The 26078-nt window shown below is 44.8% G+C and overlaps 1 protein-coding gene and 1 non-coding gene across 3 annotated transcripts in view; one reads left to right on the plus strand and one right to left on the minus strand.

Annotated features, from left to right (window-relative positions):
- Window positions 1-372: 372 nt before the first annotated feature.
- The window catches only part of LOC100074634 (mannosylglucosyl-3-phosphoglycerate phosphatase-like), a 29443-nt gene continuing 3737 nt past the window's right edge, over window positions 373-26078 (minus strand). The window contains exons 3-8 of one of the 2 annotated variants that reach the window (XM_016225513.3): window positions 18400-18980; window positions 10332-10482; window positions 8467-8632; window positions 4323-4470; window positions 3431-3614; window positions 373-960 (exon numbers count right to left, since the gene is read on the minus strand). In XM_016225513.3, coding sequence (XP_016080999.1) covers window positions 782-960; window positions 3431-3614; window positions 4323-4470; window positions 8467-8632; window positions 10332-10482; window positions 18400-18980 — 1409 coding nt within the window. In that variant the 3' untranslated portion in view covers window positions 373-781. The remainder of the gene's footprint in view (window positions 961-3430; window positions 3615-4322; window positions 4471-8466; window positions 8633-10331; window positions 10483-18399; window positions 18981-26078) is intronic. The other variant, XM_001506175.4, reaches the window with a different exon arrangement.
- On the plus strand, window positions 23956-24092 carry LOC114816617. Its single transcript, XR_003764420.1, has one exon. It is a non-coding gene; the product is annotated as a small nucleolar RNA SNORA7 (small nucleolar RNA).

Below are 26078 nucleotides of genomic sequence, written 5' to 3' on the forward strand. Positions count from 1 at the left end.
ATTTTTATTGTCTATTACCATCATTATTATTTGTTAAGCACTTACTCTGTGGCAAAGGCTGTACTAAGTGCTGGAGCAGATATAAGATAACCAGGTGGGACACAGTCCCTGTCCCACAGGCTGGCGCTCACAGTCTAAATAGAAGGGAGAAAGGATAAAGAAACTGAGGCACAGAGAAGTGAAATGACTTACCCAAAGTTACACAGGTACAGGTCCTAGATTAGAAGCCAGGTCCATGCTCTTTCCACTAGGTCATATTGCTTCTCCATTATTACCCAGTGGTATTTTCTATCTTCTTACAATATCATCATCTGAATTTCTAACCTGGAAAGTTAGGTAAGTCCTTGCCCTTTTAGAAATCACTGCAGAAAAGAAAGGTCCTTAACATGCTTTAATCAGGGACAAAGTAGAAAAGGAGAATGTGATGAATTAATATTTACTGACACACCTAGTGGTCATTCAACCTGAAAATGGCTATGAAATGAATTCATCAAAAATACACATAAATAATTTGACATTTTATGCATAAATAACTACATATGTCTTGAGGAAAATAGTTTTAAGGTAAAAAACATGAAGATCAAGATCATTTTAACAACAAGATTTTAAAAATTGCTTTTAAACAGTGGGAAAAAATTGAAATGAGAAGCACACTAATAACTGAGTACTAAGACTAACTGAACAAAAGCAAGGCCCTGAGATATATACATATATATATATATATACATATATATATATATATAGTACTAGCTGGGAACACTGGGAAACCTGTCTGAATATTTCAGTCAGAATCTGAATTTTCACAAGCTTGAATTGTGGGAAATTTCCTTAATCCTTGCTTTCTTGCAGCTCTGAGTTGCCGCAAATGTTCTTTCATTTCTTGTGAAATATGGCAAATCCTTCCTTCTATGCCAGGTACTGCAATTACTGATGTACTTTCATCTGTTCTTTCTTCAAAGGCTAGGAAAGAGGTAAATTTAAGTTATAAGAAATACAACAGCAAAATGGCTTTTTTATGGTATTTGTAAAGCGCTCACTATGTGCCAGGTGCAGTATTAAGCGCTGGGGTAGATACAAGCTAATCAGGTTGGAGACAGTCCATGTGCCACAAGGTACTCATTCTTATCCCCATTTTGCAGACGAGGTAATGGAGTCTCAGGGAAGTGACGTGGCTTGCCGAAGGTCCCACAGCAGACAAGTGGTAGAGCCGGAATTAGAACTCAGGTCCTCTGACTCCTAGGTCTGTGCTCTATCCATTATGTCATGCTGCTTTCTTAATAGACACCTTTCTTAGGATTATTAAAAAGCCTGGATGGTTCCTTGAAAACATTTTTTTCTAATTTGAAATTCTCTGAAGATTCATCCTCCCTTCCAGTTTTGCAGACCAGCCATGGATATTAGGCACTGCTGACCTCCAGCTGCCCTCTGCCCTGGATTGTCCTCCTGGGTATGATTAAAGGCAGGAAGTCTACAGAGTCCTTCCTCCTTTACAGCTGGTGTGCATGGTGTGACTGGGACAGAGTATGGTTACCCAAAGGTGACTATGGGCTGGCTAGACTGCAGCAAGGCCTGCTGGAAATGTGGGTTCAAGCGGATCCAGGATCTGTTTCTTGTCCCTCAGTGATTTTGAATCCCCTTCACCCCAGTCTCTCATTTCCCAATTGGAATAACCATCAACACCACACGATTCTGGGATAACGCGGGGTGTGCAATAACTATCAGCTTGTTGAAGACACGTCCGTTGGGATAAAATCCAAAAATCCAAATACAGTTCTAGAAACGAGAATGTCGCGTGCAGCATTCATGCAAAGTAAGTTAACGATGAGCATCCAGGAGACAGTCTTTCATCCCTCGGACCATTTTATCAAACTGAGCCAATGCGTGGATGATTTTAAAATTTATTTAATGGTATTTATTGAGTGTCCACTGGCTGCAAAGCATTAATGCACTGTACTGCGTTCTTGGGAAGTCAAAAACAAATAAATGACACACTTTCTGTCCCCAAGGGGACAGATATACAAACAGAGGTAAACAGAATAGTCAAAACGAATACTAATTAAGTGTTCAACAGGGCGCAAATACATCCACACTGGAGTGCTGAGGCTGGTGTGTAGGAAGAACTGGCAGGATCGAGCTGTACACAGAATGTCATAGTTGAGACGCAGCAAGGAGTTGAAGGTGACTCGGAGGAGGTGGCTCCCTGGCCAGGGAGAAGGGTGGTGTTATCAACAGAGAAGGGAAAGTCAGGAGGAGGAGGAGGGGTGGGTTTAGGTGGAAAGAGGAGCACTGGGTCTGAGGGGCCTGTGGGACATTCAAGTGGAGCTGCGAGATAGCAGGTCAGATGAGCGGTCAGGGTGAGGAAGGACGAGATGGTAATAATAATGATGGTATTGTGTGTTAAGCACTGTTCAAAGCACTGGGATAGATAATCAGGTTGGACACAGTCCCTGTCCCACATGGGGATCACAGTCTTAATCCACATTTTACAGATAAGGTAACTGAGGTACAGAGAAGTTAGGTGACTTGCCCAAGGTGACTCAGCAGACAAGTGGCAGAGCTGGGATTAGAACCCAGGTCCTTAGACTCCCAGGCCCGTGCTCTGACTGAAGTGTGGGAGCAGGAGAGCCGCCCAAGAGAGTGTGAGGATAGAGCAGAAAGAGCAGGGGAAGTAGAGGAGGGCCTAGCGGTCATTCCCGCTCCCCTTCCCCCACCCCTCACCCCCACTGTGAAAAGATGAGGACCACAGGAGAACCAGGTGGGTTAGAGCTCTTAGAAAGCACAACAGCCGTAGAGTGAAGGGATCAAAAGTCTGACTGTAGGGAAATCGAGAAGCGAGGTGATGAGGGCAAGTGAAGGTTTATGTGAAGGTTTACGTGTAGGAGTGATTCTGGGATTTGGCCAGGACTGAGAGCAAAGAGAGGAGGCGATGCCTCCAGGGCACCTTGAGATAAAGAGAAGGCTTTGTTAGCCTGGGGCTAGGAGCCATTGGAGTGGGAAAATTGAAGTAACAACCATTCATGGATTTCAAATGAGCAGGGTTCTCCATGCAGCTCCTAGTGAACAAGCACTGTCCACACCTCCCCACAATATATCGAGAGTTAATCGGTATCTGAGTTTCATCTTAGAGACCAAAACCTGCTCAGGAATAGGGATGCAAACAGAAAGTAAGGATAGGTGTGCCCTGTTTGTGGTTGGCAAGTCTGGAAAAACTTGACCCTGCCTAGATAGTGCACATTTTGGTACAGGCTAGCGGTCCAGGCCTGACATTAAAATGATCGTTCCCACTTTTCACTGAATCTCGGAGGACAAAAAAGAAGCTCCTTGTCCTCTCTCTCTCCCTCCCCAGGACACCTGTCACCTCAGCACTTTCCCGAATTCTGCCAAAGGGTAAAATATACAGTTTAAGCAAAATAACAAGTGAAAATATTACCGGTTAGCGATGCTGACTTAGACATTGTGATTAAGCTCATGCGATGGCCTGACAGACATTGTTTTTTCCCCTGTACTATCTTAATGGATTCAAAGTGATTCATGACAACTGTGGACAGCGTCTGGGCACTTTCTGAATCAAACAGGCGAGGACACGATTTAAGCATTGTGTAACCATCCTTCCCCTGGAAAATAAAGAGGTAGAATGAATGTATAAATGTGTAGAACTCTTAATAGGACAGTTCGAAAGGGTTGGACCAATATAAACGATGCAATATTTTTGCCTCTCTGGAAGAGGTAGCCAAACCGTTCACCTACTTGAGGTTCAGTGTCTGTCTCCCCACTAGAAATTGAGATTTGAAGAAGAGTAAACATCTTTATTGCTGGCAAGGATACCACCACCACCAGCATTCATTCATTCATTCAATAGTATTTATTGAGCGCTTACTATGTGCAGAGCACTGTACTAAGCGTTTGGAATGAACAAGTCGGCAACAGATAGAGACAGTCCCTGCCGTTTGACGGGCTTACAGTCTAATCGGGGGAGACGGACAGACGAGAACAATGGCAATAAATAGAGTCAGGGGGAAGAACATCTTGTAAAAACAATGGCAACTAAATAGAATCAAGGCGATGTACATTTCATTAACAAAATCTCTCTCAATTCATGTGCTAACCAAAGCAGTCTCAAGGCATCAGTGACGTCTTTTGTGGGGTAGAGGCGCTCACACTCTTGACCTCTCAAAAGGTTGAAACCCCAGTTTAATTCACAGCTCACCAAGCAAAATCCTACGAGTTTCTGGGGGAGTTGGATGGGGACTAAAAACAGATCAAACGGCTTGGCAAATGTGATCATCATTGAAATCAGAGTTTTGAAAGGAAGCTGGGCTTACGTTTGCAATGTACTCCTTAATGGCAAGAAGATACGCTTTGTTTTTCCTTAAATACTGTCCTTGGATTTTGACGGTGTCTCTGATAACTCGGTGTCCTGGCTCTGCATTTGGGTCGAATCCAAATTCTATTCCCGCAACTTGAGGAAACCTAAAAGTAAAATGATATTCTATGAAGCTATCATTTCTAATTAAAAGAATAATTGGGTGTATACCTACCCATAGAAGAATTGGGGGTGAGGGCATTTTTTCATTCATATCTTAGTCAAGCAAATAAAAGGGATTAATTCCTTTCATAGTTCACAAAACAGTAACCAGAAAACGTAACTCTTTTGAAGACAATGCTCATAATGGTTGCATTTTATTAAAAGAAATGTATGGCCATATTTCTACACCCAATTCACTGAAAAGTCCAAAGAAGAGAAACACTTAACACTGTCAAAGCTTCCTAGAGCGGAGCATGCCAATTCTAAAATTGTAAGTGGTAAAGAAAGACCCAGTGGGATCTGGGTGCCGATCTCATTTGCGTTAGCATTACCGCCCGTCAGAAGCTGTTCACCGTGGAGGACGGCACCGAGCAGGCGGGGCTGGGACACCAATAGTGAAGGTTTCTCGCTCGCCACAGGGTTAGCAGGCCCGGCAGGAGTCCTAGCAATCCGATGGACATGGGTGGCCAAGACAACAGCAGCTACTGAAGCAGTTACCTTAGCAACCGCCTGCTGGCCTAGGGCACCTTGGCACCGAATCCGCGTGATGTTGCGGTCACCTTGGCTTTAAAAGGGTCCTGCAAGTCAAGACTCTTGGCAACGTGTTGCTGCCCAGATCACCCATTTGCTCACTTCAGGCCATGCCCCGGCAGGGAAGCAGTTGGCAGTCAGCACTCAGTAAATTCCATTGACTGATTGATTTCCTGCACTCTTATCAGGTCACCCCAACAATCACTCTCGGCACTGCTATTTCCATGTGCTTACTCCCATTTACCTATTCATTTATTCTGCTGCCAAAGAAATCCCATCGGGTTGTGCAGAAGGAAAACCAAGTCAACAGAAAAATGACAAAGCCAAAATTCCACTAAAGCAACGTGCACCCCAAGAACTCTGGTGAAACTCAAACTCATCTCTCAACCAAGAGCCCCGATGAGTCATATAGAGGCGTCCTCTTTGAAGTACAACCCCAAGACTCAATTTCTCTTTGCTCAGAAGAGAAGGTGGACACCATCAACAGCACCTGGAGAAAACAGCCTCCCCAGACTCTTTCTTTTTCACTTTATAAGATATGGGGCAGAAAGAGAGTTGAACTAAAGAGAAAGAGTACTTCTTCCTTACTAGACATCACCACAGTCACCATACATAACTGATATCCCTCCTCCATCCCGGAATTTTTTATGGCATTTGTCAAGCGCTTATTATGTCCCCAGACTCTTCTAAGTACTGGGCTGGATACAAGTTTATCAGTTTGGACACAGCTCTTGTTCCACACGGGGCTCACAGTCTAAGTAGGGGGAGAAGGATTTAATCCCCATTTTACAGTTGAGAAAACTGAAGCACAGAGGAGTTAAATGACTGGCCCAGCGTCACACAGCAAGCAATTGGCAGAAGCAGCATTAGAGCTCAGGTTCTCTGACATCCAGGCCCATGATCTTTCCACTAGGTTACGCTGTTTCTAATTTTAATTAAATTAGCCACCTAAGGCACTGAAAAAAATAACAGTGAACTTTGGCTGGGCTTTGCTGGGTCCCTGCCCTTTCCTGAAATCCTTTATGGTTAAGCTGGAGGAAGAACTAAATGAATGTGGCTAGCTACAGCACCTTCATTGGACCCCCCAAAGTGCCCAGAGGATAGGGAGATCGGTTGGCCTCCCCTATCCCATTTAGAATGAAAGCTCCTTGAGGGCAGGGATCATATCTACTAATTCTGTTGTTCTCTCCCAAATGCTCAATTAATGCCACTGTACCAGTAGTAAGTGCTCAAGAAACACCACCGAATGATTAATTGACCGATCCTGGTATGTAAAAGATGAACTGAGCTGGGAGGGCCCCCTGGTCCACACACCCCTCTCCTCCTTCACCATTCAAAACAAAAGGCTGCCTATCTTTTTCTTCTTCCCATCCTTTTAAAACTTGAGGCCTGGCAATTTCACAGCCTGCCTATGTAGCATTTCAGTGTTCAATCACCCTACTGACAAGCCCAACTCCCTCTAGCTTTAATAGTTGCCCATTTACTTCTCATTCTTCTGTGACAGAGAACCAATTAGCACCTTTTCCATAATAAGCCTTCATCTAGTCATACTTATGCCATTTCTAAAGTTCTGCCTTTTTTCCCTATAAATGATCTACATGATCATGATCACAGCCAAGAGTAGTGAAACCAGCCTATAGGATTCAATGCTACGAAAAAGCTGACGACACAAGTTTACATCTGTTTCACACTGACTGCGGATCCATTTTGTCGATTTAGACTCATTCTCCCTGGCATTGAGTCAGAAGTAACAAGAAGCAATTGTGAAATGAATCCATGGCGCTTCTGCACAGAATGAATTATATACACCTATTTAACTATTTAATTTGTGTACATATCCCCTTTTCTATCTTCCTCTAGTCTGTATATTATTTCTGGACCTCCTCTCTTGGGCAACACCTCCACCATGAGATTGTCACACTGCAATTGCCTGCTCTCAGAGTCCAGCTGGCTAGGCTTAGGGAAAGAGCAATACTTTACTGTTCTTTAAAGAAGAGATGCAAGACTCACATTTTTTATGGTATTTGTTAAGGGTTTACCATGTGTCAAGCACTGTTCTAAGCCCTGGGGTAGATGCAAGTTAATTGGATCAAACATAGTACCTATCCCATATGGGGTTCACAGAGTAAGAGGGAGAGCAGGTTTTAATCCTCATTTTTAAATTGAGGAAACTGAGGCACAGAGAAGTGAAGTGAGTTGCCCAAGGTCATCCAGCAAGCCAGTGGCAGAGTCAGGATTAGAACCCAGGTCCTCTGACTTCCAGGCCTGTGGAAAAAGCACACCCTGCTTCTCACCTGTTCCTACAGGTTAGCACAAAAACCTAGAGGGAACCATCGAGAGAGTTGCCACTAACCCTGCAAAACCAAACAGGACTCCATAGAACAAAGGACTCTTTTTTTTTTTCTCCCTTTTGGCTGATGAGGACTCCCACAGAGCTAAAATCACCCAGCATCATTGAAACCTAGGGAAAAATACAGGCAAAACATTCTTCCTTTCATAACAATTATAAATAACGTTCTGGAAAAAGCCATCTGGATGAGAGTGGCGCTTCATTATCACCATCAGTGTTAGATGCCATTGTTGGAGAAGGAGCGTGGTCTAGTGGATAGAACATGGGCTTGGGAGTCAGAAGGACCTGGGTTCTAATCCCAAATCCACTGCTTGTCTGCTCTGTGAACTTGGGCAGGTCACTTCACTTCTCTGTGCCTCTGTCCCTCCTCTGTATAATGGAGATTAAGACTGTGATTCCCCAAGTGGGACATGGACTGCATCCAACCTGAGTAGCTTGGAACTATCCCAGCACTTAGGACAGTGTCTGGCACATACATAGTAAGAATTTAACAGATTAAAAAAATGCAACCGACATCAATGTTCCCCAAAGCAGGAGATGCTCTATGAACAACCCCTTCTTTTCCTGCTTCCTTCACCACCACCCCTCCCCCTTTCTGCTCTGGGCTCTGGCAGTAAGAGGAGACGGTCAGAGATATACAGGGTTCGCTGTCTAAATTGAACCTTAGAGAGGACTAAAATGCCTTTCCTTTCACCTTTCCTGAAAAGATCATTCATGATCAAATGACTGATTTTCATAAAGTGCTTTAAATAGGCCCTAATTAGCATGGTGCTCAAAATAAAGGCAGAGCATGGCAATTTTTTCTATGATATTTGTTAAGCCCTTAACTAAGTGCTGGGGTAGACACAGACCAATCAAGTTGGGTACAGCTTAGTCCCCATTTTACAGAACAGGTAACTGAGGCCCAGAGAAGTGAAGTGACTTGCCCAAGGTCACACAGTAGACAAATGGCAGAGCCAGGATTAGAACCCAGGTCCTTCAGAATCCCAGGACTGTGCCCTATCCACTAGGCTACGCTGTTTCTCTCAACTGGCAATTGGCAAACAGGTAGGATACCTACCTCCCATCCAGATCTGGGTATTTGTAAACACCATTTTCAAGAGCATCCAGCAACTGGGCACCCGTTGCCCGGACAACCAGAACTGGATCCACGATGGGTAAGATGGCCAAGAGGTCATGCATGGTGAAATCCCCGGCTGGATGAATTCGATCAGAACGAAGTGTACCTATTAGGAATTACAATAGGGGAAACAACATATTATTTCTACCTTCTCCGTTCATTGGCCTGATATCAGAGCTAAGCCAACATTTTTCAGCCCGGCCTATTTTGGCTCTGCAGCATAAAGCGAGTCCTCGGGGAGCCGAAAGACTAAGCTCCAGGCTGTAAGTTCCTTGTGGGCAGGGAATGTACCTACCAAGTCTATTGCAAGCGCTCAGTAAATACCACTGATTGAATAAGCTCCAGGGACAAGGACTTCATAGGGCACAAAGCAAAAACCTCTGGCCCCCTTTGCTCTTCACTAAAATGGGTTGATTGAGGTGGAAGAGAAACCTAAGTGGGATCGTTTCTCAGTGAATTAAGGAGTTCAGTTTTCTTGAATCAAATAATGAAGGGGCTAATAAAAATAATAACAAGTGGCTTTTATTAAGCACTTACTATGTGCCAAGGACATGCTATGTGGTGGGGTAGATTCAAGATAATCAGGTCCCTCATGGGGCTCACATTCTAAGTAGGAGGGGCAGTGGGAATTTAATCCCTATTTTGCAGATACAGGAACTGAAGCACAGAGAAATGAAGTGACTTGCCCAAGGTCACACACTGTAGACAAGTGGCGGAATCAGGATTAGAACCCAGGTCCTCTGAGTCCCAGGCCCCACTGCTTCCCTGTCCCAAGCTCTTGGAGAGTTCACCAGCAGCAAGATACAGGTTCCCTGCACTCAAGGAGCTTACAATTCAGTTGGGAGACAGGCAGACTAAAAGTTATTTCCAGAGAGTGAAAACCAGGGGAAGGACAAGTATAAAACAGAAAGCAGTTCAAACCCACCAGCGTGAACAGCTGAATGCAACTATAAATATACAAAGAGAAATCTGTCCATATGTACCTGAGTGCTGCAGCTAGGAAAAAAACACACGAGTGCTAAAGGTGGGTGATGGGCTGATGGAAACTTGAAAAATCTGCCAGTGGGCAACCAACCCTCCCATGGATAACCAGGGGTTGACTGTTAAATGCCCCCCCCCCAAAAAAAACAGGTCTAAGGACCCTTCAACACCTGGTCGTGCGGGCACTGAGGAAAGTCCCAGTGGCCACGGGAGCAGGCAGGAGGCAGGATGGAATCAACCAGGGACAGGAGGTCCAGGAGGGCTTGAGAGGGACCCAGCCAAGGGGAACCCAGCTCAAATTGCCTCTCCCCAGCCCATCCGCCAACCAAACCTGGAAGTTACCCTTTAGCCTCTCTCCCTGCCTTCTCCTGGACAGCCAAAGGGACCTGGGGCACGGTCAAAAGCTAGGCCGGGCCTTGCCCTGGGCAGGGGTGTCAGGACAGATGCTGATTAAGTAGAAACTCCTGACGCATGTGGTAGTTTCTGACAGCAAAGATGCTGGTTGATTAAATAAATATCATAGATCTGGTATACAGAATTCAGAAGACTTTAAAAAGGCAAAAAAAAATAAAAAGCAGCACACCTAAGATGTCGGTAAGTGGGTCTGCCCCTTAGTTTTGAACTGAGAACGGTATTTAGAAAATGCACCAAATGAGATAGCTGACCCTATTTATTCGTTGGCACAGTGGATTACTGAACGGTAGCTTTAAAGTTTTCTTTAAAATGGTCCAATACAAAGCTACTAGAAATTGACAAATTAATTTCATTTGCTAAAAGAAGTTTGGATTCCAGCCAACATCTGCAAAGCAGTTAAATGATGCGACCACCTGAATTAAGCAGAGCTATGTCAGCGCGAGTAGCTTCCAACATGGCGTTGGTTATCAGGTTTCCCAGGTTGCTCTCTGATCGTCTTACAGTAACTACCCGTCCATCTAATTCCTTGTCAATGGGGCAGAGGACTTCTTCTAGCATGTGCTAAAGGAAGAAAAAGAAAGAGCTTAGCTGAAATACTTCCTCACTGAGTAATCCTCCTACTACTCCAGCTGAAAACAGAATTGAGTTTCTTTTGTTCCTCTCCAGATCCCAAAACATAGCATTTGCCGGGGATCGTTCACACTGTGGGGAGGCAGGGTGTCCCATCTTCCAGCCCTCCACTGCAACAGAAACGGGAACACATTCCAACACCTGGGACTGCTTTCTGTATGAACAGAGACCAGCTCAAGACCAGGGAGACCCTCTGGAGGCAACAAAAAGGGCCCAGCTACTGATGGCAGGCTCCCCCACTTCTAATCTGAAGCAGCGTGGCTTAGTAGAAAGAGCACAGGGTTGGGAGTCAGAGGTCATGGGTTCTAATCCCCGCTCCACCACTTGTCAGCCGTGTGATTTTGGGTCAGTCACTTCACTTCTCCATGCCTCAGTGACCTCATCTGTAAAATGGAGATTAAGACTGTGAGCCCCACGTGGATCTCAGCGCTTACAACAGTGCTTGGCATAAAGTAAGCACTTAATAAATACCATCATCATCATTAATTTATTGCAGTTTCTGTCAGCTCTTTGAAGGGAGATATTTTGTCTTCTTACTCTGTTTTACTCTCCCAGTAATAATTACGATATTTGTTAAGCACTTACTATGTTCTAGACACTCTACTAAGTGCTGAGGAAGGTACAAGCAAATCGGGCTGGACAGAGTCCCTGTCATTCATTCATCAATCATATTTATTGAGTGTTTACTGGGTGCAGAGCACTGTATTAAGCGCTTGCGAGAGTACAACAATAAACAGACCCATTCCCTGCCTACAACCAGTTTACAGTCTAGAGCAGGGGGGAAATAAATGAATTACAGATATGTACATAAGTGCTGTGGGACAGGGAGGGGGATTTACAGTCTTAATCCCCATTTTACAGATGAGAGAACTAAGGCACAGAGAAGTAAAGTGACTCATCTAAGGTCACACGGCAGGCAAGTAGTCGAGCCAGGATTAATACCCAGGTCCTCTGATTCCTAGGCTTGTGCTCTTTCCACTAAGCCACACCGTTCAAGTGCTTAGTACAGTGCTCTGCACACAGTAAGCGCTCAATAAATACGACTGAATGAATCAGTGAATGTTCCCGAGTGCTCAGTACAGTGGTCTGCCCTCAGTAGGTGCTCAGTAAATACCACTGACTGATTGCCCAACACTCACAGAGAATTAGATTCAGGCCCCAAGATTTGGAAGCTTTTAAAGTGGGAGACAGAGGGTCAGAGGCAAGAAATGACTCAAATCAATCATCGGTATTTACTGAGCATTTACTATGTGCAGAGCAGTGTACTAAGCGCTTTGGAGAGTACAACACAGTCGATAGACATGATCCTTGCCCTCAAGGGGCTTACAAGCTAATGGGGGAGGCAGTCATTAAAATAAATTACAGATGAGGGGAAGCATTTGAGTATGAGAATATGAAGAGTAGAAAAAGATTATGTGAATAAATAGTAGAAAAAGTAAACCGAGATGGACATTAAGCGCTAAGGATGTTGTAAATCCGTAAGGACTGAGTTGGCTGTTGGGAGAACACCACTTGCTGGAGAAGAACTTAATCAAGGAATATCTGAAAAGGAAGTGGGATTTTTGGAGAGTGTTGAAGCTGGCTTAGTAAAACAAACTTAAAGCAAAAAATTCAAATTTTCCCAAATGGCTACAACAGTGTGGCTGCCACACTGTTCAAGCTTGAGTTGCCTGTACCTTTATTGTTCTTGGGGCAGTAATCATTCCCTTCTGGACTTCACCCAAATTCCCGGCAGTTTTGGAAGAAAGGTCAGAGCCCCGGCCTGGGAGAGTCAGAAGACCTGAGTTCTAATCCCGGTCGCTTGCCTGCTGTGCCACCGTGGGCAAATCACTTGATTTACATGCCTCAGTTTCCTCATCTGTAAAATGGGGATTTAATGCCTGATCTCCCTCTGACTTGGACTGTGACTGCTGTGTGGGACAGGGACAGTGTCCAACCTGATTTTCTTGTATTTTCCCCAGCATCTAGGACAGTACTTGGCACATAGTAAGTGTTTAACAAATACCACATTATTTGCTTTTCGCCAAAATACCCAAACCAATCAGTGCCTCCTAGTGTTAAAAAAAAAATTCTTTGTCAAGAAATGTTTTGACTGGAAAATTAGGCGCTAAATCGGCCATGTAAATTGGTACTGGTCTACAGACTCATGGCCTGAAAAACTACATTAGAATTGCTGAGGAAGACTTTTCATAAAAATTACAGGCATTTCCTTTGGCCACTGATCTCAACGACAATACCTCTGACACTAGCATTTAAGGAAAATACAGGTGAAAAATTTTGCAGAAGTAAAGATTTTCTGAGCCAGACCTACAAGAAGGTTAAGCACTTCACATTTTACATCAAGAGAAAACTTCACAATGACAAAAGTCAATCAAACCAGCCAAACGGAATCAGGCCTGGAACGCCTTCCCTCTTCACATCCGACAATGATCACCCTCCCCACCTCCAAAGTCTTATTAAAAGCACATCTCCAAAGCTTCCCCGACTAAGCCCTCATTTCCTCTTCTCCCACTCCTTTCTGGGTTGCTCTCGCTCTTGGGTTTGCACCCTTAATCACCCCTCCCTCACACATCATTTATGTGCATATCCATAATCTTATTTATTTATATTAGGGTCTGCATCCCTCTCCAGACTGGAATCTCACTGTGGGCAGGGAACATGTCTACCAACTCTGTTATACTGTACCCTCCCAAGTGCTTAGTACAGTGTTTTGCAAACAGTAAGCACTTCATATATATGATGGGTTGACTGATTGAACAAAACGTGTCATTTCAGTGGAGAGTTGTTTCTTCAGTTTGCTAGCCCGGAAAAGTAGTATCTAGTTAGAGAAGAGAGCTGTTTCCGGCTGAGCCTGGACAACAACAATCAAGCAATGAATCATATTTATTAAGTGCTTCCTGTGTGCAGGGCACTGTCTTAAGCACTTGGGAAAGTACAACATAACAATATGACAGACACGTTCTCCGCCCACAGTGAGTTTACAGGCTAGAGGGGGAGAAAGAGTCTAAAGGAGGAGACAACAGGTATTGGGTGGGTATGTGGACAGTTTCCGATACGCTGTTGTCTCCGCCTGCCACATCTGGAAGTTCCTGGATGCTAAAGATGTGAGAAAACAGAAACTGTAACCTGAAGGATCGAGAAATGGAAGATTCTAAGTACCTGATGTCTGAAGAACCAGGTTGTGGCTTAAGGAAGTTTGAAAATAGCAAATTCAGACAAAACCGAGGACCAGGACCATCCTAAGAAGAGACGAAGTAGTCTTTCCATGACCTAAGGTATTTTGTCCCTTTCGCTTTTACCCAAACCACCGACTACAGCGTTCACCGTAGCTGCATTTGTGAATGGAAATTCAGGGCTGAATTTCTGCTCCTCTAGCCACAATACACAACAAAGCTTTGGTTTTAGTCTTCATGTTGTCTCGGTGTTTTGTCTCTTTATGCATCATTTGGCAGTCCCCTCTCCCCATTTTTTTCAGATTGTGACTTCCCAACCCTATCCCCAACTCCACGCTACCAGGACTGTGTCCAATTCCTAAGCGTGCATTCTTTCTCAGCACTCAGTACGCTGCTGGGTACACAGAAAGCGCTTCATAAATGTGATTACTACTGCTACTGCTGATGGTTCTGAACTGATCTTGCTAGATGAAGAAACTCAAGGAATGAGATGCATGAGGGAATAGGAATGAGCAATCTGTCTTCACAGAAGACAGAGTATTTCAAAAATGGGAAATCTGGAAAGACAGGAGGCAGGATCATAACATTTCCATCAAGTCTTCTGAGCATTGCTTTAGGCATTTGGCATGACATGGCAACTATTAAAACATGTTCATTTACAATATTAAAACACAGAACATAATGAAAATTAACTCCCATGGGATCAGAGCAGAAATTACCTTAGTTTTGGCTATGAAAATGCGATCAGCTTTTCCAGTGTTCCCCATTCTGCTTCTTTTGTAACAAATTAACCGCCCATTGGAATGGATGAGAGACCCTGACAATTATACAGATTATACTGAGAGAATCCTTTTCATACTCAGGTGACCGGTGAGGTGATGGAGAGAGGGTGGAGCATCTCTTGCCTGGAGGCAAGAGCTAGCTTAGATGCCAAGTTCTGCCCTGGGCAGCAGGAGGAGGATAAAGTCTGGGGGTTCTAAGACAATGGACAAAGCCTGGCCCGCCAAGCTTTCCATTTGGATTTCTAATAGCCCACTTGGGGTGCTAAACCGTGGACAACTGCCCCACTGCTGAGATTTAGAGGAGGCCAGGCAATCCTGCCCCTCCCCACCCCTGAAACCTGAGGGCAGCTTTAGGGTATCTGGGATCACCTGAGGAGTTCCGATCAGATGTTCGGCCACCTCAGGGGATCCACTCTAGCTCCTTCTGGCCTGGGTACCCTAGTCAGTAATAATAATACTAATGTTGGTATTTGTTAAGCGCTTACGATGTGCAGAGCACTGTTCTAAGCGCTGGGGCAGATACAGGGTAATCAGGTTGTCCCACGTGAGGCTCACAGTTAATTTCCATTTTCCAGATGAGGTAACTGACGCACAGAGAAGTTAAGTGACCTGCCTACAGTCACACAGCTGACAAGTGGCAGAACCAGCATTCGAACTCATTACCTCTGACTCCCAAGTCCGTGCTCTTTCCACTGAGCCACGCTGCTTCTCATAGTAACAGTAACGGGCTGCCTTCATTAGAGATCACTCAAGCCCTTTAGAGCCAAACCCAGTGAGGCCTCACAGCTGATCCAGCCCCTCAGAGAGTTTCCAAATTGCAGCCCAGTCTGCCCCGGCCTGTCTCCCCATCGCAGTTATTCCAATCTCCTCCAGAACCCAACTCAAATTCTAGGGGTCAAGAGAGCCCTCAAGTAGCCATGGTGTTCAGGAAACAGGGGAAATCTGTTCTTTTGCTGAGTGATAGCCCACAACTTGGGGAGAACTTCTCTGTGGGACAGCTACAGCCCAACCAGCCCTGCAGATTTCAATCAGTGGTATTGAGTGCTGACTGTGTGCAGAGCACTGTACTAAGCACTTGGGAGAGTGCAACACAGTTGGTAGACATGATCCCTGCCCATAAGGAGCTTACAGTCTAGTTTGGGAGACAGATAATAAATTACAGATGTGGGAATTACACCTATTGGCTTCACTGACGCTGTCCTCTCCTTGTTCTCATCTCTCAGGCCGCTCATTATCGGTCTCCTTCTTAGACTCCTCCTCCGCCATCCACCCTCTAACTGTGGGAGTTCCTCAAGGTTCAGTTCTGGGTCTTCTCCATCTCCATCCACTCCCTTGGAGAACTCATTCACTCCCATACTACCACCTCTATGCGGATGACACCCAAATCTATATCGCCAGCCCCCATCTCTCTCCCTCTCTGCAGCCTCACATTTCCTCCTGCCTTCACAACATCTCTACTTGGATGTCCTCCTGTCAACTCAAGCTGACCATGTTCACAACAGAACTCCTTCTCTTCCCTCCCAAATCCTGTCCTCCCCATGATGGCACCCCCAACCTTCCTGTCTCACAAACTTGTAACCTTGGCATTATCCTTGACTACTCTCTCTCATTCAACCCACATCTTCAATCCATTACTAAATCCTGTTGGTTCCACCTTCACAATGTCACTAAAATCCACCCTTTCCTCTTCATCTAAACTGCTACAACATTACTGCAATCACTTATCCTCTTCTGCCTTGATTACTCTATCAGCTTCCTTGCTGACATCCCAGCCTTCTGTCTCTCCCCACTCCAGTTCATACTTCACTCTGCTGCCTGGATCATTTTTCTACAAAACATCCAGGACATGTTTCCCGACTCCTCAAGAAACTCTGGTGGTCGCCCATCCAGCTCCGCATCAAACGAAAACTCCTCTCCTCTGGCTTTAAAGCGCTCAATTACCTTGCCCTCTCCTACCTCACCTCGCTACTCTCCTACTTCAACCCAGCCTGCACACCTCAATCTAATGCTAACCTTCTCACTCCTCCTTGTTCTCGTCTATCTCACCGCCGACTCCTCACCCACATCCTCCCTCTGCTTGAAATGCCCTTTCTCCTCAAATCAGACAGTTACACTCTCTCTCTTCAAAGCCTTACTGAAGGCATATCTCCTCCAAGAGGCCTTTCCTGACTAAGCCCCCCATCATCTCCCTTCTTCATCACCCCGACTTGTTCCCTTTACTCATTCCCACTCCCAGCCCCTTAGCACTTCAGTACGTATCTGTAATTTATTTATGTCAATCACTGCCTGTCTCCCTCTCTAGACTCTAAGCTTGTTGTGGGCGGGAATGTGTCTGTTTATTGTTGTAGTGTACTCTCCCAAGCGCTTAATCCAGTGCTCTGCTCACAGTAAGTGCTCAATATATATGACTGACTGACTGACTGAATGAATGAATGAATGGGAAGCAACAGAGAACAAGTATATGTACATAAATGCTCTGCGAATGGAGGTGTGGTGACTATAGGAACGCAAGTGCATGTGCACTTGAGTAGTAGCATGGTGTAGTCGATGGAGCATGGCCCTGGGAGTCAAACGTCATGGGTTCTAATCCCGGCTCCTCCACTTGTTGAAGTGTGGCCTTGGTCAAGTCACTTCATCTCTCTGGGCCTCAGTTACCTCTTCTGTAAAATGGGGACTGAGACTGTGAGACTCACATGGGACAGGGACTGTGTCCAACCCGATTTGCTTGTATCCACCCCAGTGCTTAGTACGGTGCCTGGCACACAGTTAAGCGCTTAACCAATACCACAGTTATCAATAGAGGAGGGCGAATAGCTTGGGAAGATGAGGGGTTACTCAGGGAAGGTTTCCTGGAGAAGAGATGAGTTCAGTAGGGCTTTGAAGATGTGAAGAGTAGTGTTCTGTCAGATATGAAGGGAGAGGAAGTCCCAGGCAGGAACGAGGGTGTGAGAAGGGGTCGGTGGCGAGAGAAGAGAGGTAGAGGCGTAGTGGAGGAGCTAGGTGTGCAGGCTGGGTTGTAGTGGGAAATCAGTGAGGATAGTCAGGAGAGAGAGAGCTGATAGAGTGTGTTAAAGTCGATGGTGATATCTGCTCCTTTTGTTAACTCTAAAATTGAAAACACTCTAGCACCTTGAACAAGATGGTTAAGATGTATATCATTAAACAGGGCTCACCCGAAATTGAATACCTTGCAGTTCATACATAAAAATAAGCAATATTCATGAGCACACACGGGAACTGTACTGCAAGTCAAACAGCTGAACCGCTGTGCATGCATTTAAGCATGCTTTAATCAGTGTGTTTGTCAGAATGGAATTACCCACAGGAAATGCAGTACAAACCTGAATATTCAGATCAAGTGGGACCAGGCACAGTCTGGATCTACGAAAATCCAGGTAGACAAAAGAGTTCATTACAAAATGTTATCTCAGAGAGGACACTTCTCCTCCAGTTCCCATGGGCCGGCCGGGGGCCGGGGGCCTGCCAAGAGTGGCCCATTTCTTAGTGGTCGGGTTAGAGCCTCTGGGGATGGCTGGGGAAAATTTCACTGGCTGGGAGACCCTGGGCCTCTTTGTGCACCCGTTCAGTTCAAACGGATCGTTTCTGGAACCGAGGCAGGTGTGCCGTTGGGCTGTGAGTTAGAAAGATATGAACCCTGGACCAAAAATGGTTCAGGTCAATCAGAGGCCTGGGTAATTGTGAGGGTGGGGCCCTAAACCTGAGGTTGTTGGGAAGGAATTAAGTACAATTTGTTAAGCTTCTTTCTTCTGTTACACCTATTTCAATACGCTAGGTTTTTAAAAAAGCAAGTTTGTACTCTTAGAGAGTGGCTCTATAATTCAGATTACAAAAAAAAGATCTGATCAATTTACGTATATGAAAAACTCACCCACCTGCAGATTTTGACTATAATCTTGTACTATTGTTTTTATACATGGATCTTCTTCCAAATGATTCAAAATTTCTGTTTTCTCAAACGCATACTGAAAAGATCCATCAAGGCGTCTTATACTTATTTTGGTCAAGTTCCTAAAATCCGATCCACTTTTGACAATCCAAGTGTCGTTCACTTTCTTGATTCCATAGTCATGGTCGTGACCCCCCAAAATCAGATTTACTCCGTGTGCTTTCTGGGCAAGTCTTGAATCATTTGCCCACTTCATATGTGTGATGGCCACAACCAAGTCCGCTCCCTCCGCCTTCAGTTCCTGACAGAGCTGGTTGGCGGCTTCGACGTAATCTTGGTACTTGAGATTTGATTTGTTAACGGTGGCCAAAGTGTCGAGCCAGTCTTCTTCAACTAATCCAATTAGGCCAATTTTCATATTGTTCCACTTGATTATTTTCTTCACTATGCCATGTCCAAGAGGTGCAGAAGTAAATTTGTCATACACATTGCTAAGAAACCATGGGAACTGCATTTGCTGGATATATTCTTCCAAAGTATCCACACCAAAATCAAACTCATGGTTTCCTAAAGATTAAGGAGTTAAAAAATGAATATGAAAAAAGTCACAACCCACAGCTCATTTTTTTTTATTTCAGGAAGTAACATTTACATATCAGCTATTCTACTTCTAAGTCCAATGGACGGGTGCCTTCTGCATCATTCAATAGGTGCAGCCCTTTCAAAGACTTTTCAAAGTGTGAAAGAGGCGCCTAGTTTACAGTGTGTGGGAAAAGCCACATACGCACACTCACATGCATTCATTCATTCAATAGTATTTACTGAGCACTGACTAGAGCACTGTACTAAGCGCTTGGAATGTACAAATGGATAACAGATAGAGACAGTCCCTGCCCTTTGACGGGCTTACAGTCTAATCAGGGGAGACGGACAGACAAGAACAATAGCAATAAATAGGATCAAGGGGATGAACATCTCATTAAAACAATACAAATAAATAGAATCAAGGCGATGTACATCTCATTAACAAAATAAATAGGGTAATGAAAATATATACAGTGAGCGGACGAGTACAGTGCTGAGGGGATGGGAAAGGAGAGGGGGAGGAGCAGAGGGAAAGGGGGGAAAAGAGGGTTTAGCTGAGGAGAGGTCAGGAGGGGTGGAGGAAGCAGAGGGAAAAGGGAAAAGTCTGGGAAAGCCTCTTGGAGGAGGTGTATGCACACAAATATGGCATCAGGGACACACTCAGGGCTTCCAGAATGTGCGCTTTCAATGCGCGTTTTGACAAGAATGCAACTAGGGGATATTCCTCCAAGCTCTTGGATGTGTTGGGGCTCAGGGTGAGGAGTTGGCAAAGAAATCGCTTGTGCACGAGCACACGTGTAGCACCAGAATGCACGAGTATGAGAGTACAGTGGTCTTGCACATCCCATCTGGGACCAGGATTGGGTCTAATCTCATCTCTTTTTTTTTACATATATCTACCCCAACCCTTTTTTAAGTATCCACCCCTACCCTCACCACAGTACTCGGGGGCAAAGAAATCAGTTTACTCATCACCATTACACTTTATGGAAAGGCCTATCAATAATCTGAGGGAGCCCTGTAAATAGGGATCAATTTCAAAGAGGCTCAGCTGATCAGAAGCAAAATGATCAACTCTCCAACTCAAAATGAAATAGCTGACTGGAAACAGATTAAAGTAATTTGGTGAATAAATTGGGCAGATAATCCTAATGTTGCAGCCCAGCCAAATTTCTCAGATCCTAAAATGAGGTTTTAATGGGGATCCTAGATATAGACCCAAGGATATGTCAGAAGGCTCTGGGTTTGCATTTCTAAGCAAGAATCTAAAAACTGCTGTCAAATGAACTTTATAGCACTGAAGCATTGCTCCCTCAGTGCCTGGAGCAAGAAGAGTCTCAACCTAATTTAGATTTAACATCTTTAAAACAATGCTGTCACATATTTCTACCTAATAAAATTCGGTGCCTTTCCTATTCCTAACATTAATCCAAGTAAGAAATGCACCAAAATGAAGCTTGAGGCTGACCACATAATTTTTCAAGAAAGCAGAGCAACCGGGTGGGTTTCTTCTGAAGGAGGGAAGGGAGGGACTTCCCACTCAATGAATAAACTTTAAACAGTAGAATAAGGCTTGCAGAATTTTTTAAAACCTTTAGGCCCTTACACGTTTTACTAGATTGCCCTGCCTTTTTACAAAGCCGCCTCCCGTGTAGTCATTCTCTGCAGTCACATTAATTATTGTCGCCAATAAATTCAATCAATCGTATTTATCCAGCGCTTACTGTGTGCAGAGCACTGTACTAAGCACTTGGGAAGTACAATTCAACAACAGATAGAGACAATCCCTACGCAACAACGGGCTCCCAGTCTAGAAGGGGGAGACAGAGAACAAAACAAAACAAGTAGACAGGCATCACTACCATCAAAATAGATAAATAAAACCATGGAAAAATGCACATTATTAATAAAATAAGTAGAGCAATAAATATGTACAAATATATGCAAGTGCTGTGGGGAGGGGAAGGGGGTGGAGCAGAGGGAGGGAGCAGGGGCAATGGGGAGGGGAGGAGGAGCAGATGGAAAGGGAAGGCTCAGTGTGGGAAGGCCTTCTGGAGGAGGTGAGCTGTCAGTAGGGCTTTGAAGAGGGGAAGAGAGTTAGTTTGGTGGATGTGAGGGGGGAGGGCATTCCAGGTCAGAGGTAGGACATGGGCCAGGGGGAAGCAGCATGGGCTAGTGGAAAGAGCTCAGGACCGCTCAAGTCAGGAGACGGTGGATCTAATCTGCCATTTGCTTGCTCTGAGAAGTCACTTGACTTCACTGTGTCTCAGTTTGCCTCATCTGTATAATGGCGACTAAATACCTGTTTTCCCTCCAGTAGAGAGTGAACCCCATGTGAGATTTCCTTCCAATTGAAGAGTGGTAGCCAAACCTGGACTAGAGGTGAGGGGCTACAAATGTTAAAAGTGAATTTCTGGAGAATTTCAGGTTTGGAGGTTGCAATATGTAAGAGCATATCACCTCGGGTCTTCCCTGGGCGTTCAGGGGGAGTCCTTACATACTGCTCAACTCCTATTGTGCAAGTTTTCCTGAACAAGGAGTATGTCTGCAGGAGTATGTCTGCAACACATCGGCATCATGAAAGAACTGAGGTAAATGCTTGAAGTTAGAAAATTTTGGATCTGCCTCTTTGAAAAACTGAAATTCTGCATTATTTCCAGCCACTTTCAGCCTTTAAAAAATAGTCTTTAAAAGCCCTAATTTTAAAGACAACTGCATCATCACATCTTCTCAAATATCACCCATTTGAATCTGGAATACAGTTGATTCCATCGCTGATGGGCCTGACTAGAGATAAACATCCTGAATGTGTCTATCTTGGCTTCCAGTATAAGCCTCTCTCTCTTTCCAGTTAATTGATCTCAGCAATGACAGCGATGCTGGCACTAGAACCATGAGGACAGTAACCATGGGAGAGGAGAAGAGAGAAATAAACCTCATGAAACCAAATTTAGAATTCAAAGCTTCTACAACAAAAATAGTCAACTTTCCAATATTCAGAATCTGTCACTTTAATCTCAGATTTTCACGACTAGCCCTTTCATTCTCCTTTATCTATAGTCTGTCACTAAATTCTGGTTCTCTTTGTATACACTGAATACCTTGCATACACTGTATACCCGCCCCTTCGTGGGAAAGCCTCCCTTAATCCTTGACCTATTCCTGACCTAGTCACTGCTCCTCCTCTCCATCACTGAAAACTTCCTAGGTGCCACTGTCTCCCCTGCTGCTCTTTCCAGAAGGGAACTCATTTTCTCCCGCTCCCCAAGACTCACTGGGAAAGGGGGAGGAATTGGCTTCCTTCTTACTCTCCAATGTCGCTCCACTCCACCTCTCCCACTTCTCTCACTTCCTTTGAAGCCCATATCATCTGCCTCTACCACCCACTCTAATTACTAGTCACCCCAGGCCCCACCTCCAACTTTCTGAACCATTGCAATTTTTTTCTCACATTCCTTCTCTCTTTCTCCATCCCTACATTGATCCTTGGGGACCTCAATATCCTTGTGGATATTTCTGATGACCTTTCCGCTGCCCACTTTCTCTCACTCCTCCACGCCACTGACCTCCTGCTCCACCTCACCAATTTGGACAGACACTCAATCTCATCATCTCTAGTCACTTTATAATCTCTACCCTCACCAACTCTGAAATCCCTCTATCCAACCTCCACTTCCTCACCTGCCTTCTCCCCCCCGCCCCACACACCCTCCCTGCAAATCCGTCCTGTTCCCCACTCCCAGAGACCTCCAATCTTTTGACTTTCTCCAATTTTCTAAAGTTATCATTGTCCCATTTGGTCTCCATACCCAAACTACATTCTCTTGACACACACTGATGACCTCAACACTGCCTTCTTTACTGAACTCAACTCACTCACTCCCCTATCCCTTCAACCAATCTTGTGCCACTAAAACACAGTCCAGGATCACCTCCACAGTCCGCTTCCTTCGCTCATGTGCATGAACTGTGGAGGACTGCTGGTGGAAATCCATTCATTCATTGATTCACTCATTCAATAGTATTTATTGAGCACTTACTGTGTGCAGGACACTGTACTAAGATCTTGGAAAGTACAATTCAGCAATAAGGAGAGATAATCCCTGCCCACAGCGGGTTTACAATCTTGAAGAGGGGATACAGACATCAAAACAAGTAAACAGGCATTAATATAAACAAATAGAATTATAGATATATACATATATGCATAAGTGCTATGCGGCGGGAAGGGGGGATAGAGAAAGGGAGCGAGTTGAGGTGACGCGGAGGGGAGGGGGAGCTGAGGAAAATGGGGGCTTGGTCTGGGAAGGCTTCTTGGAGGAGGTGAGCCTTCAGTAGGGCTTTGAAAGGGGAAGTGTGATTGTTTGGCGAATTTGAGGAGGGAGGGTGTTCCAGGCCAGAGGTAGGATGTGGGCTAGGGGTCGACGGTGGAACAGGAGAGAACGAGACACAGTGAGAAGGTTAGCACCAGAGGAGTGGAGTGTGCAGGCTGGGCTGTAGTAGGAAAGAAGGGAGGTGAGGTAAGAAGGGGCAAGGTGAATGCGTCGAGCACTGTGTGTCAAACACTGTACTTAAGCACTTGGAAGAGTTAAATACAACAGGGTTAGTAGCATGTTTCCTGCCCACGGCAAGGTTATAGTCTAGAGGGGGAGACAGGCATTAATATAAATAAATGAAAATAGCATGCCAGTCTGTATTAGATTATGAGTTCTTTGGAGGGAGGGAAGCAGCATGGTCTAGTGGGAAGAGCACGGGCTTGGGAGTCAGAGGACCTGTGTTCTCATTCCGGATCTGCAATTTGTCTGCTGAGTGACCTTGGGCAAGTTATTTAATTTCTCTATGCCTTAGTTACCTCATCTGTATAACGGGGAATAAATCCTACTCCTGTTTAGACTGTGAGGCCCATGAGGGACAAGGACTGTGTCCAATCTGATTATCTTGTATCTACCCCAGCACACCCCTCTCAGATCATACCTGGAGAGTTTCCAGTACTCTACCAGTCTCGATTATGGGAGGGAGAGTCAAGCAGAGTCCTACCCATTCCATTCCTTGCCTGGGCAGTGGTTAGCGAGCGGAAGGCAATCTGTTACAAGTAAAAACTCGACTGTGCTGGGGAGCAGCAGCATGGGAGAGACTCGAGGGCAGAGGCTTAAGTTTTACTGTGTGGAAGAAGGCAATGGTAAACCACTTCCGATTTTTAATTTTAGACTGTAAATTGGTTGAGGGCAGGGACTGTCAATGTTTATTGTTGAATTGTACTTTCCCAAATGCTTAGTACAGTGCTCTGCACACAGTAAGTGTTTAGTAAATACGATTGATTGAATGAATAAATGAATACCAAGAAAACTCTATGGACTCACTACCAGAATGATTGCAGATGGAGGTGGGGTGTTCTGGAAGAGATGAGTCCATGGAGTCGCTACGGGTCGGAGACAACTCAACAGCATAAGACAAGACCCCAACACTTAGCATAGTGTCTGGCACCCAGTAAGAGCTTAACAACTACCATTAAAAAAAGAAATGGGTCTTGTTTCTGGTTTACTCTCCCAACTGCTTAGAACAACACTTCTCCTAAAGTAGACGCTCGGTAAATTGCATTGATTGAGGAGTGGATTTAGGAGTTAAGATGAGGAGTTCAATTTGAAACGTTCACTTTTAAGATGCTGACGGGTTATCCATGAGATGTCCAGGAAGCAAGAGGAAATGTGAGACTGCACAGCGGGAGAGATGTTGGGGCTTTTGAGATGGACTTTGGAGTCACTCACAAAGAAATAGTAGCCAAAATGATGCTAGTGGATATTTTCAAGGGAATGACCCTCGAGCAAGAAAAGAAAGGACCCCAAAACAGAGTCTTATGGGCCACCTACAGTTAGGGGATGAGAGGTGGACTCATCTTTGAAGGGAAATGGGAAGGAAAAGGAAGAGGATATGAGAGTATGAAGGCATTGAGAGAGTGAGGAAAGGGCTTGGGGAAGTTTCAACTACTACTCTGCACTTTCCAGCAAATACATTCACATGGATGTGTAACCACTTTTGTATCAATCACTCATCAGTGGCATTTATTGACCACTTTGTGTGGGCAGAGCATTATGCTAAGTGCTGTTATATGATCTGTCTGTCTTATGACCTTGGGCAAGTCACTTAACTTCTCTTTGCCTCAGTGGCCTCATTTATAAAATGGGGATTAAGATTGTGAGCCACATGTGGTACAGGGATTGTGCCCAACCTGATTATCTTGTAGCTACCCCAGTGCTTAGTACAGTGCCTGGCACATAGTAAGTATTTAATAAATACCATAAAAAAATCCCTTCTTGAATGGTAGGGGGAATGAGGGAGGGGGGACAGAAATAGAACAGAGATTAGAACCCAATTCTCAGAACTGGGCTCTTACCACTAAGCTCACAGCAAGGCTATTGATGAGATCATTAGGGATTTGAGAGGGGGCGGTAGAAGTCAACAAGATAGGAAAAGTAATGTTGCTAAGCAGAAAAATCATCTGAATTAAAGCAGGCCAGGGTGAATTTGAATGGCAGAAGTGCACTGGATTTCTACTCTCAACCACGAGTCTGCACTAGTATGGGGTGGAGGAAGCGGATTTGTGAGGATTGGTGGGGGCAGAGACATGAACAGGATGGGGCAAGAGAATTGAATTTGGTAGAAAGGAAGGTGTTGAGGGAGTGGCTCTTAATGTCAAAGGATGGGAGGGACCATTGGAAATCCAAACAGGGCATGATGACACGTGAAGAGGGATTGAAGTTCAGAGTTCTACGTGGAGAAAGAGGCAGATTTCTTAGGACTGTGAGCCTCTTGAAGGCCAGGGACTGGTGTCTAATTCCCACCAGTGTATTCTTTCTGAATGCTTAGTATAATGAGCTGCGCAAGAAAGCGCTTAATAAATACCACTACTATTATGGGGGTGAAGAGGCAGGATAATGCTAATGTTGATTAGTGGCATACAGACCAAGCAAGCTCCAGACCACAATCAGGATCTTCAAAGCTTTGGTATTATAAAGACTTGGATTTTCCACAAACTTCTTTCTTGATATTTCAACAGAAATGATCCAAATCCCATAGACAAAA

Source organism: Ornithorhynchus anatinus, chromosome 1 (genome assembly GCF_004115215.2).
Source record: "Ornithorhynchus anatinus isolate Pmale09 chromosome 1, mOrnAna1.pri.v4, whole genome shotgun sequence".
Taxonomy (NCBI): Eukaryota; Metazoa; Chordata; class Mammalia; order Monotremata; family Ornithorhynchidae; genus Ornithorhynchus; species Ornithorhynchus anatinus.